Source organism: Psammomys obesus, unplaced genomic scaffold, assembly GCF_907164565.1.
Source record: "Psammomys obesus unplaced genomic scaffold, mPsaObe1.curated_primary_1811, whole genome shotgun sequence".
Taxonomy (NCBI): Eukaryota; Metazoa; Chordata; class Mammalia; order Rodentia; family Muridae; genus Psammomys; species Psammomys obesus.
In genome coordinates, this window is record NW_026596051.1 from 3,281,155 (window position 1) to 3,296,077 (window position 14,923).

Below are 14,923 nucleotides of genomic sequence, written 5' to 3' on the forward strand. Positions count from 1 at the left end.
AGCACTTACACACAGTGTCTGTTAATCTTACCAACAACCCCATGAGAAAGATGTGGCTTCCTTCATGTTTCAGAAGAGCAAACTACACCTCAGAGCCAGTCAAGAAGAAGCTCAAGGAATTACGGAAAATATTCAGAAGAAGCTGAGTCTAAACCCTGGAGCACTATGATTGCAAACCACACGGCCCTCTTCTGCAGCCCAGAGACTAAGCAGAGAAGTGCATTGTCAGTTCCATCATCTGGCCTTGGCTGCTGGGCTTCTGTCAGGGCAGGGATCACACGAAAATTGGGCTTAGATACAGTCTAGAGGTCCCTTTATGGAATGTTCTCTTGCCACCTTCCATTAGTATGGCTTTGCTGGACTCTGTCACTCACTTCTTTGCATCCCTACCGTGCTGTTCACAGTACGAGCTCTGGCCCTGTACATGGAACAGGCTAGGGAATGCCCTGAGGACAAAGGACATGAGAATGGAAACCTTCTCAATGTCTCCTCCTCTTGGATCAAGTGTGCCTGTTGTCTCTCCTGCTGTCTTCATATTGTTGCCTATATGTGGAGTCTAGGCCACAGTTATCTCAAGTTAATTACTGAGATAGAAACAGCTTTTTCCATTGCTAAAAAGTAATATTTTAAAGAAAATGATTCTGAATCAAACAGGTGGTTTAGAAAATGGATCCATTTTCTTTTCACTCGGTAGCTTTGAGTGAATGCATGATTCTTGGTGCTCACTAACAACCTGGCTATGTCTCCTTTCCTAGATGACTGAATTGGTAGAGTGCACAAACTTTATAAAGTCAGTTGGTTCCTCCTTCTTTCCCACAGACTTCCGTGTGTAATGGGATCCACATTTCTTCACTGCCCTCTATGTGTGACCATCTGAAACACAATATCAGGCATTCTAGAGGAGTAGCAAGCACTCTTTGAAAAGTAAGGCAATATTTCATAGTGCACTTACTGAGTTTATGACATGCAGTAGTCAGGAGTGTCCATAACAGTGAATATTGTACTGATAGCAAACCACTGCACTTTTGAACTGTATTAGTGATAGCTGAAAGGTGAACATTCTTAGTTAGCTTTTGGGGTACTTAAAGGATAGTTATTGAGTGGAGAACACAATTATGAATCTAGAGATGACTTCCAAAGTCACCTGGAAAAAGAGTACAGAGGAGAATCAGTACAGCGATTCACTTTCAGCCATCTGGACGGTTTAGATACATGCTAGAGTGTTTGTGTATATTTTCTTGGTAAAATAGCGCCATCTTGTGTCTTTTCCAGATATTTCATATAAAAATATGCATCACTATGGTTATTATCATTTATTACAATTTATTCACTTTATATCCCAGCTGTAGGCCCCACCTTTATCCCCTCCCTGTCCCAACCTCCCTCTCTCTTTCCCTTCTATGTCCTTTCACTAGTCCACCAATAGGGGAGGTCCTCCGCCCCAACTATCTGGCCCTAGCCTATTAAGTCTCATAAGGACCACCTGGATCCTTTTTCTCTGTGGTCTAGTAAGAACACGTTACCAGGGAGAAGTGATCAAAGAGCGGGCAACTGAGTTCATGCCAGAGACTGTCCCTGCTCCCCTTACTAGGGCACCCACTTGGAGACTGAGCTGCCCATGGGCTACATCCGAGGAAGGGCCTAGGTCCTCTCCATGCATGATCCTTGGTTGATTCATCACTCTGAAGGACCCCCTGAACCCAGATTTTTTTGCTCTGTTGGTCTCCTTGTGGAGCTCCTGTCCCCTCCAGGTCTTTCTATCTCTCCCTGATTCCATAAGATACCCTGTACTCTGCCCAAAGTTTGGCTGAGTCTCAGCATCTGCTTCAATACCCTGCTGGGTTGAGTCTTTCAGAGGCCCTCTGTGGTAGGCTCCTGTCCTGTTATTCCCTGTCTTCTCCCACTTCTGATGTCTATCCTGTTTGCCCTTCTGAATGAGGATTAAGCCTCTTCCTTAGGGTCCTCCTTGTTCTTTAGCTTCTTTAGGACTATACCATGTGTTTTTCTGCTTCTGGGTTGCCTCACTCAGGATGATCTTTTCTAGTTACATTCATTTGCCTGTAAATTTCATGATTTCCTTGTTTTTAATTGCTGAGTAGTACTCTATTGTGTAAATGTACTAAAATTTCTGTATCCATTCCTCGGTTGAGGGACATGTACAAATAAAGCTGCTATGAACAAAGTTGAGCAAATGTCCTGGTTGAATGGTTGAGCATTTTTTGGGTATATCTGCAGGAGTGGTATAGCTGGATCTTGAGGTAGCACTTTTCCTAATTCTATGAGAAAGCACCAGCTTGATTTCTAAAGTTGTTGTGAAGGTTTACATTCCCACCAGCAATGGAGGAGTGTTCCCCTTTCTTCACAACCTCTCCAGCATGTGCTGCCACTTGAGTTTTTGATCTTAGACATTTTGATGAGTATGGGGTGGAAACTAAGAGTTGTTTTGATTTGCATTTCCCAAATGACTAAAGACCTTGACCATTTCTTTAAGTGTTTTTCTGTCATTAGATATTCCTCTGTTGAGAATTCTCTGTTTAGCTCTGTACCACATTTTAAAATTGGATTACTTGGTTTGTTAGTGTTTAACTTCTTGAGTTCTTATATTCTGGATATTAACCCTCTGTCAGATGCAGGGTTGGTGAAGATCTTTTTCCACTCTATAGGCGGTCATTTTGTTCTGATGACAGTGTTTACAGAAGCTTTTCAATTTCATGGGGTCCCATTTATTGATTGTTGATCTTAGAGTCTATGCTGTTGGTTTTCTGTTCAGGAAGTTGTCTCCTGTGCCAATGACTTCAAGGCTTTTCCTCCACTTCTTCTAATGGATTTAGTATGTTTGGTTTTATATTGAGGTCTTTGATCCACTTGGACTTTAGTTTTGTTCTGGGTGATAAATATGGATCTATTTGCATTTTTCTACATGTAGACATCCAGATAGACCAGCACCGTTTGTTGAAGATGCTGTCTTTTTTCCATTGAATGGTTTTGTCTCCTGTCAAAACCAAGTGTCCATAAGTGTGTGGGTTTATTTCTGGCTCTTCAATTCAATTCTATCCATCAAACAATTTGTATCTGTATCATCACCATGCAGTTTTTACTCCTGCTACTCTATAATACAACTTGAGATCAGGGATGGATATACCTCTAGAATATCTTTTATTGTACAGGGTTGCTTTAGCTATTCTATTTTTTTTTCAACAGATATAGCACAGGGCAGCTTTAAAATGTTCTTCATCTGTTGCAGTGAGATTGCTTCCACATGTACTTTGATGAAAACTTTTATCATAAGTGTGGGTTACATTTTGTTAGATGCATTTTTCCCTTTTTGTTTTGAAGAATTAAAAAAAAAACAACCCCACCTTTTTTTTCTGTTAATGAATTGTATTGATTTTGCAAATTTTAAGTCAATCTAGCATTTTAATAATATTTCTTACTCAAAGTATTCTCCGCATATACCATCTACTTCAAGGGCTTAAGCACATTTCCTACAAATATCTAAATACTATATACTTTAACTGTGTATAGTTTATGGGCAACATAATTTCTATGGCAGTACTCTGTGACAAGTCAGTGAATGGGATTTTTTATATATATATATATATATATATATATATATATATATATATATATATATATATATTTCACTTTTCTATCATTTTGAAGAAATCTTTCTTGGTCATGGCAAAATGTGTTTATTTTAGATAGCTGGAATTTTGTCCATTAGCGGGTTAGAAATTTTTGAATCTAGATTATCTGGGGGACTAGGGATTAGGCTAAAGTATTTGTAATAGCGACCTGAAGCACTGAGTTGGAAATGGCTTCCTCATCTTTGTTAGCTTTAAGTTCGTGTATTTACTAGGATTTCTTTCCTGGTACTAATGAAAACCAGTTTACCAGTGAAACACTTTGCTTATATAGTTATAGATTAGGAATTCAAATCCACCAACATGTATAGATTTTTCCATCAATATATTTTTACCTCACACTAGTGTAATCTGTTACAAAAATTGATTAAACAGCATTGATATATTCAATTAACACATAGTTCTTCTTAGGGTTCATTCTCTGTACCCTTCTACAGGCTCTGACAAATAGAGGAGACATCACCATGCTATACCTTACAAAAGTTCAAACTGCACTGGCAGTCCCCTTTGCTCTAACGTTCCCTCCTTCCTGTGTCCCGGGCTCCTCCTGACCAGCTGCTGCTCTTTTTCTGGGCTCTGTAGGTTTGGCTTTTGCAGAGTATCATATAATTGGAATCACAGGGTACATAGACTTCTCAGATTGGCTTCTTTTAATTAGTAATGTGACCTTAACTTCATGGTTTTCATGTTGATCACTAATATCTTTGAGGATTATCTTGATGTGTCCAGCTTATTTAATGATTCAGCTTTTGAAGTATACAGTGTTTTTCTCTGTGTTATAATAATTATGAAAAAGAGCTATTGAAATACCTATAGGTTTTTGTATGAGCATAGAATTTTCTACTATTGTGGTATAGTATGTAGAATTTTCCTGCTTGCTTTTTGTCAACTTTACACAAACCTCGACATATCTGGAAAGAGGGAACTACAATTGAGACTATGTCTCAAACAGGCCATAAGACTGGTCTATAGGTAAGCCTGTGGGACATTTTTTAAAATAGTGATTTATGGGTTAGGACCAATGATTGTGGATGTTGTCACCCCTAAAAAACATCCTAGGGTATATAAGAAAACAGATTGAGCAAGTCATGAGGATCAAGTCTATAAGAGGCATTCCTACATGGCTCCTGCTTCATATCCTGCCTTGGTATTGCTGCCCTGCTTGAGTTCCTGCCCTGACTTACCTACAAACAGTTGTAGTATACTCCTTTAGCCTTATACCCTTGTTGAAACCTGATGTTGTCCATGATTTTCTAACAGTCCTATTGCAGGGAATTTCAAAGAAAAGTCTGCACTTCTGCACTTCTATGCTTAAATAGCCTTTCTTATAGCAGCAAAGATATGGAATTATCCAAAATATTTACCAATAGAAGAATGGATGTCAAATATGATGTAAATGTACAATTGAATAGTATATTCATAAAAAGGATGAAATTATTTTTCACACATGACAATACCAAAGACCCTGGAGTGTTATAAGTTTACTAGATCATGTGGGATCTAGTAAAAATCGATCTCACTGATGTATGGTAAACTAGTTACTAGAAGAAAAAAAATGATGTTGTCAAAAGTATAATATTAGGTTGAAGAAACTTCTAAAGTGTGTCCTAGGATAGGGTGTAGTTCAGTGGTATAGTAATTACATAGCATGACCAAAACCCTGAGTTCATTCTCTAGCACCACAAACAAACAAGCAAGCAAGTAAGCAATAACAATAGCAACCACATAAATATGGGGGAAACGAGCAGAAGTAAATACTAGGAAACTCTCTTTCCTCTCTGTGTAATAGGTAGTAGGCAATTCACAGATCAGAAATGCCATTTCAAAAGTCTTCCATTAGATAGTGGCTCCTCAGCCTGAGACCACCTATGAAACTCATTGTGCATGTGTGGATCACTGAAGCCTGGACAAAAGACTACTATCAGAACTGCCTAAAGGAAACTGAAGCAGCCCCTTCCTCAAACTTCTTCCATATCCACTCTCACAAAATCCTCTTCTCCCCACCCATCAACTTTAAGGTTTTCCTTTTGTTTTGCCATCAAGTCCAATCATGTTTTCCTCTGGGTGAGGTCTGCCACTGAGTGTGATTGATCTACCGGGGTCACAACCCTGGTACTGTTTCTTATTGCTGTCTTTTCAGTCTATCTTTAGTCTCAAATCCTGTATATTCCCTTCCTTTGCACCCACAGCTCCTCCTTCTTACGTAAGCCCTCCCTTTACTTTCCATTAATCCAATTCTGATTTACTTATTACCACACGTAGTACTATCAGCGTCCCTTTCCATCCTCAAATTGTTGGCTTTGCCTTGAGTTCTCACCCTGACTTTCTTCAGTGATGGACTATGACCCAGGGGCTGTAAGATGAAACAAACTTTCCTCCCCAAGCTGGTTTTTGTCATGGTCTCTATCACAGCTAAAGAAATGCCAGCTAGGATAAAGTTTGTATCTTTATCTTTATGGTTGTTGTTCTCTTGCAGATTCTGCTGTTTGTAGGGTTTTGGTTTGGGTTATATTTTGGAATTTAAAGATGAACTCCTTTGCAAATGTTTCTCAATTTTCAGCAAATGCCCAGAATTGGAGTTGTGGGGATACAAAGCTTATGTTTATGACAAACTGCTAATTTCTTTTCTGTAAAAAGTTTTCTATTACACTTCTATCATCAGGCATTGCAGTTATGATTGGCTGTTTCCTGTTGCTGTGATAAAGTAACCTGGCAAAAGTAACTTAAGTAGGAAAAGGTTTATTCTGGCTCACAGTTTGAGGGTTTAACCAAGATGGTGGGGAAGGCCTAGCAGCAGGAGCTTGAGGAAGCTGGCCACAATGCATCCATCACCCCATCACCGGAAGCAGAGAATCTAGAATGCCAGTGCCCAGAACTTTTATAAAGTTTGGATGACGAGTCCATGGAATGGCGCTAAAGACAGAAGGGGTTTGAGGGAGGGAGGGAGAGAGGTTAACCTCACTTAGATAAATCTTCCATTGGCATGCTCAGAGTTTTGTCTTCTAGGTTACACCAGATCATGTCAAATTGGTAGTATTGACCATCACAAGGTGGTTACAGAAGACCCAGTGTTTCAAAATGGTGCTTCAAGTTACTGGGCAAATCTGCTGCATTTGTTTTAGTGACTGGCATAAAATTTTTATAGGTCGTTCAAATGTAATGGTAGAATTACAGCTTTTGTTCCACATGAAAGCAAAGCATTGCAGTCTGTTAAACAGTATTTGACTACAATATTTTGCACGTGAAATAAAGTAAAAACTGTTCAAAGCCCTCAAGTTGGCTCTTACCGTAATGATGGAGCAAAGCAAGATTATCCTGGGAACAAACAACTCAGAATTGGCCAAAACCGTATTGGAATCGGAGACTGTCAGTACATCTAAATCCTCATAGCTAACTGAGAAACTGCCAGGCAAACAACCTTAATTCCCTCTGTAACTCCATGACCAACAGCAGAAAGCCACTTTCTGGGAGTGAAGATTATTTTGAATTCGGGCGTTCATACTAAGTCTGTTTCATTTTTGATCAGGGACATTATTTACATGCATAGCGAGGAGACTCGGAGCTGTAACTTGCGACCATTTCACGGATTTGCGTTGAGGCTGCTGAAGAAGCTGAGCCCTAGACAACAGGGCAACAGGGTCCCGCAGGGGCAGCCGGTGCCGCCGGAGAGACGATCGCCTGGGTCGGCTTCCGCTCGGGAAGCCCGGGCAGGCACACGTAGCACTGCGCCGGCGCAGTGACGTCTCTGCGGGAAGAGCCAATTGAAAGGAGGAAGGGGCGGGCTGTGGATAGCCAGCTTCCGGTTCCCTTCGGCTCTAGCTTCTCCTAGGCTACGTGTCTCTTCTCTCTCAAACCGCCGTCCGTCAAGTAAGGATTTTCTCGTGGGTGGTGGGTAAGAGAGCTGGTCGAGGGTCCCGCAGGGTAGGAGAGTGTGGTCACTAAGGCACCGGGGGAAGAGAAGACACTGGGAAGCGAGGGTCCAGCGGGACATTGCGGCCGGGAGCTAAGGGGCTTCAGTGCAGTTGGGCGGACTCGGGAACGAGGGGACCGCGGCCGAAGGGGCCACTGGATGGGCGGGCTGTGGGGGGGGGGGGGGGCGGGGGACGAGGGCGCTTTTGATGAGCCTCAAGGCCAGGAGCTGAGACTTGGGAGCTGTAGAACACGGGCCTGGCTGCTGTTGGACATAGAGCATCTATGAACGCGACCAAATTCAGGCACAGGTTTTACCTACGTGGCCTCAGGTGGAATTATCCAGCCAAGACCTCTCTAGAGTAGGGTTTCCAATAGTTCATGAATTCTCAGGGCTCAGCATTCTCTGTGAATATGCCCTGCCATTCCTGCTGGTGAACTCATAGTCTCTTTTGGCTTACAGAGCCTGATGCCTTGAACCTTCAGTGTGATTGTGTTGTGAATTTGTCTTCAAGTCTCACAGTTTGAAGTAAAAGAGTTGAGTGCAGTGATTCATCTAGTGTGGATTTTAGGGCCATTGGATTTTCAAGAACAGCTAAGTGAAAATAGAGCAGTGAATTCAGTTCATAGAGCAAAGCTAAGTGAAACACCGAGAAAACAGGCATTTCTTTGCTTTTGTGTCAGGCTGTGGCGAGATTTCTTAGTGTGTGCCTTAAGAGTTTCAGCTGTTCACTGCTCATGCTCTCAACTTAGATAAGGAAACCGGGACCTAACAGGGCTTACGTTTTCTAGCCAGATTATGGAATCATCATCCGATTTCTGAGTCCTGGAAATGAAGTAAAAATTTCTTTACCAGTATCTTATAATTTAATAGCATTCTTGTTAATTAATAGTTTCAAACCTAAACATTTAGCTGGAGGCTTTTCAGAAACTGGAATTTGGCAATTTTTGTTGTTTGAAACATCTGTCAGTCGGTCCATCTCACAAAATGTACTTCTACTTAAATATATGGGCATGACTTCTATCAATTAAATTGACATATACTTTTGCCTCCATTTAGGTTCTTGCTACATGATAGTTTGAACTTGCTGTAGTAGATACTACCTTTTCAACAGTTTGAACTTTAGAAAGTAGTCATTAAATCTAAACATTTTTTGGGTTCTTAGCAGAAGTAGTGAGAAGAATGTAGTTTGGGGGAAAGGTGTGTTGTTGCTTAACCTTGTATTAGAGAAAATCCTTCAATGAGTGCATGATCGCTTGCTAGTGGTAACATTTGTAAGATCTGTGTTTACATGTCTGTAATCTCATGTTTTCTTGAATACGGTAAAAAAAAAAAACTAAATTTATGCTTGGAAATTTGCTGTATGAATTGAATTCACTGTTGTACTTTCTTCTGTATATAAATCAGCAAGTTCTAATATGTGAAGGTATTCAACTGAGTGTGTTTTCATCTTTGTTTTATTTTTATTTTTTAAATAAACAGTCATGGATCAGGTAATGCAGTTTGTTGAGCCAAGTCGGCAGTTTGTAAAGGACTCAATTCGGCTGGTTAAAAGGTGCACCAAACCTGACAGAAAAGGTAATAATATCTTTCCTTTTTTTTTTGTCTTGTGTTTAACATCTGATTAATCTGCAGGGCTGGAAATCAGCTCAGTGACAGAATACTTGCTTAGCACATCATTAAAAGAAGCATTGCATTGATGGCACCACTATTGCCCATTTATTTATTTTTTAGTTTTTAAAAGTTTTTCTAGACAGGGTTTCTCTGTGTAGACCTGACTGTCCTGGAACTAGCTCTGTAGACCAGGCTAGCCTCCAACTCACAGGGATCCCTCTGCCTCTGCATACTAAGTGCTGAGATTAAAGGCATGCTCTACCACGCCTGGCTCCAATATCCTTTGTTTATGTCCTTCATAGCAAGAACTGTTTAAAGTTTTGTTTTATGATATGAGATTATTAAAGACTTATCATCCTTATCCTATTTAAGTTAGTTATTTTAGTATATTCCATATTATAAATGTGTGGAAACCGTTGGCATTTCACTTCCTCTGTCCTCTAGTGAATTAAACATTAACATGAAATTAATGGTATAATTATTATAACCTAGAAAGTTTATTTTTCTTATGTTATAGCTGAATTGACTAGGTTAGAATTTAAGGCAGACTATTATAAAAGAATAATATTGTCTTAGGTTTAGTATTTCTGTGATGAAACATAATGACCAAAGGCTATTAGGGGAGGAAAGGATTTGTTTGGCTTACATATCTTGAATCACGGTCCATTAAAGGAAGCCAAGGGCAGAATTCAAACCAGATAGGACCCCGGAGACAGGAGGTGGTGCAGAGGCCATGGAGGAGTGTTGCTTACTGGCTTGCTCCTCAAGACTTGTTAGCCTTCTTTCTTCTAGAACCCAGGTATACCAGCTCAGGGTTATCCCCATCCACAATGGGCTGGGTCCTTCCCTATCAGTCACTAATTAAGAAGATCCCCTACAGGCTTGCCTGTCTATAGCTAGATCTTGTAGAGGCATTTTTCTCAATTGGATTACCTTAGGTGACTAGCTTGTGTCAAGTTGACATAATTAGCATACATTGAATACCCAAATAAAATACTTATTCTCGTGAACCTGGGAATCTTTCAGAGGGGGCCATTCAATAATTGCAGTTAAATTTTTGATTGCTGCTTTGGTATGTATAAAGGAAGATAATGAAGAGGAAGGAGACCTAGAAGAGGTGGTTGGAGAATGTTGTTAGAAGATAGAATAAGACTGAAATATACCAGAGTTGAAACATTTTTGTAAAACTGCTCATGTTAACTTGAATTTTCAGTTATTTCCTTTTATTTCATCATGGTACTAAAGATAGTTTGTTGTCTATAATATATCCAAACGCTACAATTTCACTGTTAAAAATCAATGTTACAGTTAAAAATATAAATATCACATATATAAATATAACAAAGCACTCTGTATCCTGACGTTATTAATGTTTTTTTTGTTGTTGTTTTGTATTTTGGTAACTGAGAGTAATAAATACTTTCAGTGTTTATTGATGAATTTATGAGCATAGCATTTTCATTTCTGTTTACTTTTGATATCAACAAAATTTGGAATTTAAAAGCTGTAAGTCAACTTTTATACTATTACTACTACCACTTCATTTAAAAAAAATTATCTAAATGATTATGACTACCAACAGCTAATGCAAATTTTGTGATTTAAATTCAGAATTCCAGAAGATTGCCATGGCCACAGCAATAGGATTTGCTATCATGGGATTCATTGGCTTCTTCGTGAAACTGATCCATATCCCTATTAATAACATTATTGTGTAAGTAACTTTATAAAATAGACTATCCCGCAATGACTACAAGTGAAACCATCTGAATTGCAGATTATCCCATTTTTTTTTTTAAATGTACAGCTATGACCCAAGATATTTTAATGATGTTGTATTGATAATGTGTGTCTGGTAAGACTTTTAAAATGCTTTTGTATCATTACAGTCTTTATAACAATAATATGAGCTAGGACTTTTATTTAATAAGGTTTTCCAGTATCAAAGTAAATTAAAGGCACACTGTATTACTGTCATGCATTCAGTGACAGACCAGATTCACAAGTCTTGTCCTCCTTGAATCTTGTTGGCTCTTTTAAGGTGCAGAGAACCCATGCCTCATCTGAAAATCACTGTTTTGGTAGCAATATGATGGAACCAGATTGCCTCCTACATCTTGTTGCTCTGTCTTAGCCATTGGTAATTTAATTAGCCATTCTGTGTGAGGACAGCAGTTCTTACTTGGAATTATATTATAGATTAATGACTTCAAAAGTCATGTAAGGCCTTACGGAAAGCATCCATTTGATAACTTGTCATTGTATTGAGCCACTGGTGTTAATGGTAGGGTGTTTATAACCTTTCAGTATGTTACAAAGGAGAGAGGCTGAGAAACAGTGTTGCATTCTTTTTTGCGTATGTCTTTACTTTTAACATTTATGGTAGCTCCTTGGAACATAATATGACATAGAACACTTAGAGAAATCCATATTTATTTACAAATTGAGTTTAGTTGAAGGACTTGGTATGAATTTCAGCACATACTCTAAACTTTTTAAAATTTTTTAATTATATGCAGGTGTTAGGGTTTATAGACGGTGCTCAGTGCCCTCAGGGCTTGGAAAAAGGTGTTGAATCTCTTGGAACTGAGGTTACAGGCAATTGTGAGCTTCCTAGAGTGAATGCTAGGAACTGAATCCCAGTCCTTGGCAAGAGCCATACATGCTCTTAAAGGCTGAGCCAGCTCTCCAGCTTCTATAGTTTATAAATTTGTAATCATAATACTTTAGCCTCCTCTGTTCCCATTTGGACCTAATAAAATTGAGTTTGTGGGTTGATAAAGTTCAGATTTATATAGGAAACTACTTAATTATAAATCTCCTCAATACTAAATATTTTATCAACGATATTTGTAGAGTTGTTTTTTTTACATAGTTTGTGGCTAAATACATATTATTAGATGGGTTTAAGCGAAAGCAGCACATAGTGATATTTTTGAGTAATAGTCATAGGGTTAAGATGGACATGCTTAAAATGTGCCTAAAATTCTCCAAGTTTGGGGTGTAGAGTCAGGGACAGGAAGATTGCTGCAAGTTCAAGGCTAGCCTGGGCTATAGCTTGAGACCATGGATCAAAACAAAATAGAACCAAAAGAAAGCTAGAAGGAACCAAGTCACTGATTATCTTATGTCATTAGGAACCCTATTTGTCTTGCTAATGAGAAATGTCAGCTTTGCAATTGTGGAATCCTGGAGAGAGTTCTGAAATAGAAACCAGAGTTTTGACTATGGGCCAGTTGCCTACTCAGTGGGAAAGAAGTGCAGTAGGTTTTCAAGTCACTGCTTCTGCTTCTCCTGCCCACATCACATCCATGGCCAGGAAGCTGAATTACTAAAAAGGATCTGTAGTAACATGAAGTTTGTTTTCTGTGATTATGTCCTTGATTTTACCCTCCAGAAAACAAATAAAGACTTGTTGGCCTTTTTTTTTTTTTTTTTTTTTTTGTGAGGTAGTTTATTTTTCCCCAAGCAGTCACTTAGTGTTTTTATCTTTCTTGACAGACTTCAGTGTACTTGGGTCAGTCATACTTAGATATGTGTGTCTGCCACCTTAAGATTGTGAGTTTGGATGCAGGCCTTTTACTTATCTGCCTGTTTAATCTGTGTTTTTCTGTTTCTGCCATCCCTTCTGTAAAAAGTTTTATTTTAAAATTATACTTATTTAAAAACCACATTTTCCACTATAGACAATCAAAATCTAAAAATACAAAATATTTTTTTTTTTTCTTTTTGACACTGACTCTTCTAGTTTATGGGGAAAAGAGCTAGTGAACATGTCTATCAGTTACTCTTTGGCTGTAGTCTTTGGGCTGTTATAAAAAAATTCCCAAGACTGGGTAATCTGGGGATAATAGAAATATATTTTTCATTGTTTTACAAATTGAAATGCAAGTTTATTTAATGGATTCCTTATTTCTGGTGAGGGCCTGACCTTGAGTGTTCGCATGATATATGGAACAGAAGGACAGTAAGCATTAGAGGCTGTAAGAGAGTTTTATAATCATCCAATCTCATCGAGAGTTAATGTAGTTGTGTGTTGTATGTGTGTGCGTGTTGTGTGTGTGTGTGTGCAGGCACACATGCATGTACATATCCACATACAGATATAGAACACTGAATAAATATTAGTTGAACTAACTGAATGACATATCGTTTATGCTTTTCTAATGAAGATAATAGCCAGCCTTTGCTGAAATCTTACCCTGTTTTTGTCAAATATGAATCAACTTATTTACTCCTCCAGAAGAAACTGAGGCACAGAAAGAATAAATAACTTGAGTGGCTCACAAGTGCTAGAAAATGCTAGCTCCTTGGAATTTTTTTCTTGAATTAAACAATTATTTTGTTGTTTTAAAGTTATTTACCATTTAATATTAATATTTTTCTGCAAAGTTAAAGTTTTTTTGGGGGGCGGGGCTGGCATGGAAGTGCTACAGAAAGCACTTTCCATGTTACACTACAGTAGCTATCGAAATGAAAGAAAATTTTTTAGGTTCTTGAAATAATGTAAATCATTCAGAGAGGCTAGCAAGAGAAATACATAAGAACAAACTTCTCACTAAATTAAATTATAATTCTCTTCTTTTCCTCATGTTAGATTTTTGGGAAGTATTTTTGGTTTTGCAATTGTAATCAAAATTATTATATGGAGTACTGTAATTCAAAGTAGTTTTATAATGTAATGCTTGTAAATTTTGGAGGTCTTCTGTGGAAAAGTTAGCTTTGTTTTCAAGTCTTTCTGATAGAGTCTACTAGTTCAGAATAGTGCTCATCTGCAGTCTTTCTTTTTTAAACTGGTATGCCAATATAAATTGAAAACATTCTTGTGTAATTAATGTTTTGTTATGTTTAGAATGACATGTCAGACTGTTCCAAAGTGACCAAAGGAGCATAATGATTGTTAAAGTATGTCTGCCCCAGAAGCCACACCATCATTAAGGACCTTTCGGCTTCAGATTTTAATTTAGTATTCTTTTATACTGTCTTGGGATAAAGTTGGGTATTGCATTCTTGTAACTGAGTTTGATTTCATAAAATTACAGTTTGTTGCATTTCAAACGCTATGCTTAAAAGTGACCACTTCTTTCTTTTACAGGGGTGGCTGAGTCCTTTCTCATCGTGGGAACTAGTAAACTAATGAGAGTGTGACGAGCTCATGAAGTAAAAAGCTGCCTGTGCTTTGTGTTTTTCTTTCCTTTCCTCTTCCCCATGAGGTTTTCTATTTCTAAATTAAAATAATTTCAAAATAAACACTTTTCCATAAGAGACATTTATCAAATTTTAACAACAGATACTATGTTTTTTTTCTCCTTGAGCTTTTTTTTGTTTGAAGGAAAAATTAAGATAATTGTTGAATTGTAAATTCAAATGCTTTTCTGCCTTAGAATGTTGGGGCTGCTGTAATAGCATGCCTGAGCTGAGTAATTTGTAGGTAATGGGATTACTTTTTCTTTGGAGGCATGAACTCCAAGTGTTGCAGTGCCAGCAGGTGCAGGGGCTGCTGAGAACCTGGTCTCTGTGGTTCAAGGAGTAGCCTGGGGTGCTGAGTGTAGCTGAAGGTCAAAGAGCTGTGTGGAGAGGCTTTAATAGTGGTCATAATCCCACCCACGGGGAGGACCCTCTCACCTCACATGGGAATTTTGGAAAGACACATTAAAATCAGAGGTAGCATTTTCTGACAGATACTTTGCTGTAGTGGAAAGAAATCAAGTAAGGGATGGGAAAGATGGTAAACCCATTTCTTTTGAGGTAGGAT

At 38.5% G+C, this 14,923-nt stretch overlaps 1 protein-coding gene across 1 annotated transcript; it reads left to right on the forward strand.

Moving 5' to 3' along the window:
* The first annotated feature begins 6,938 nt into the window (after positions 1-6,938).
* On the forward strand, positions 6,939-14,459 carry Sec61g (SEC61 translocon subunit gamma). Its single transcript, XM_055624018.1, has 5 exons — positions 6,939-7,010; positions 7,400-7,511; positions 9,037-9,132; positions 10,780-10,882; positions 14,264-14,459. Exons 1-5 carry the CDS (start codon positions 6,939-6,941, stop codon positions 14,271-14,273), a joined length of 393 nt encoding a protein of 130 aa, XP_055479993.1. The 3' UTR covers positions 14,274-14,459.
* The last annotated feature ends 464 nt before the right edge of the window (positions 14,460-14,923 follow it).

Excerpts from the sequence above, each read along its gene's own strand:
- Sec61g (XM_055624018.1), top strand. The coding sequence starts at position 6,939 with ATGGAGCAAAGCAAGATTATCCTGGGAACAAACAACTCAGAATTGGCC. Across the intron at positions 7,011-7,399 it reads CCGTATTGGAATCGGAGACT|AGCCAATTGAAAGGAGGAAG; the intron begins GTCAGTACATCT and ends CTCTGCGGGAAG. Across the intron at positions 7,512-9,036 it reads CTCAAACCGCCGTCCGTCAA|TCATGGATCAGGTAATGCAG; the intron begins GTAAGGATTTTC and ends TTAAATAAACAG.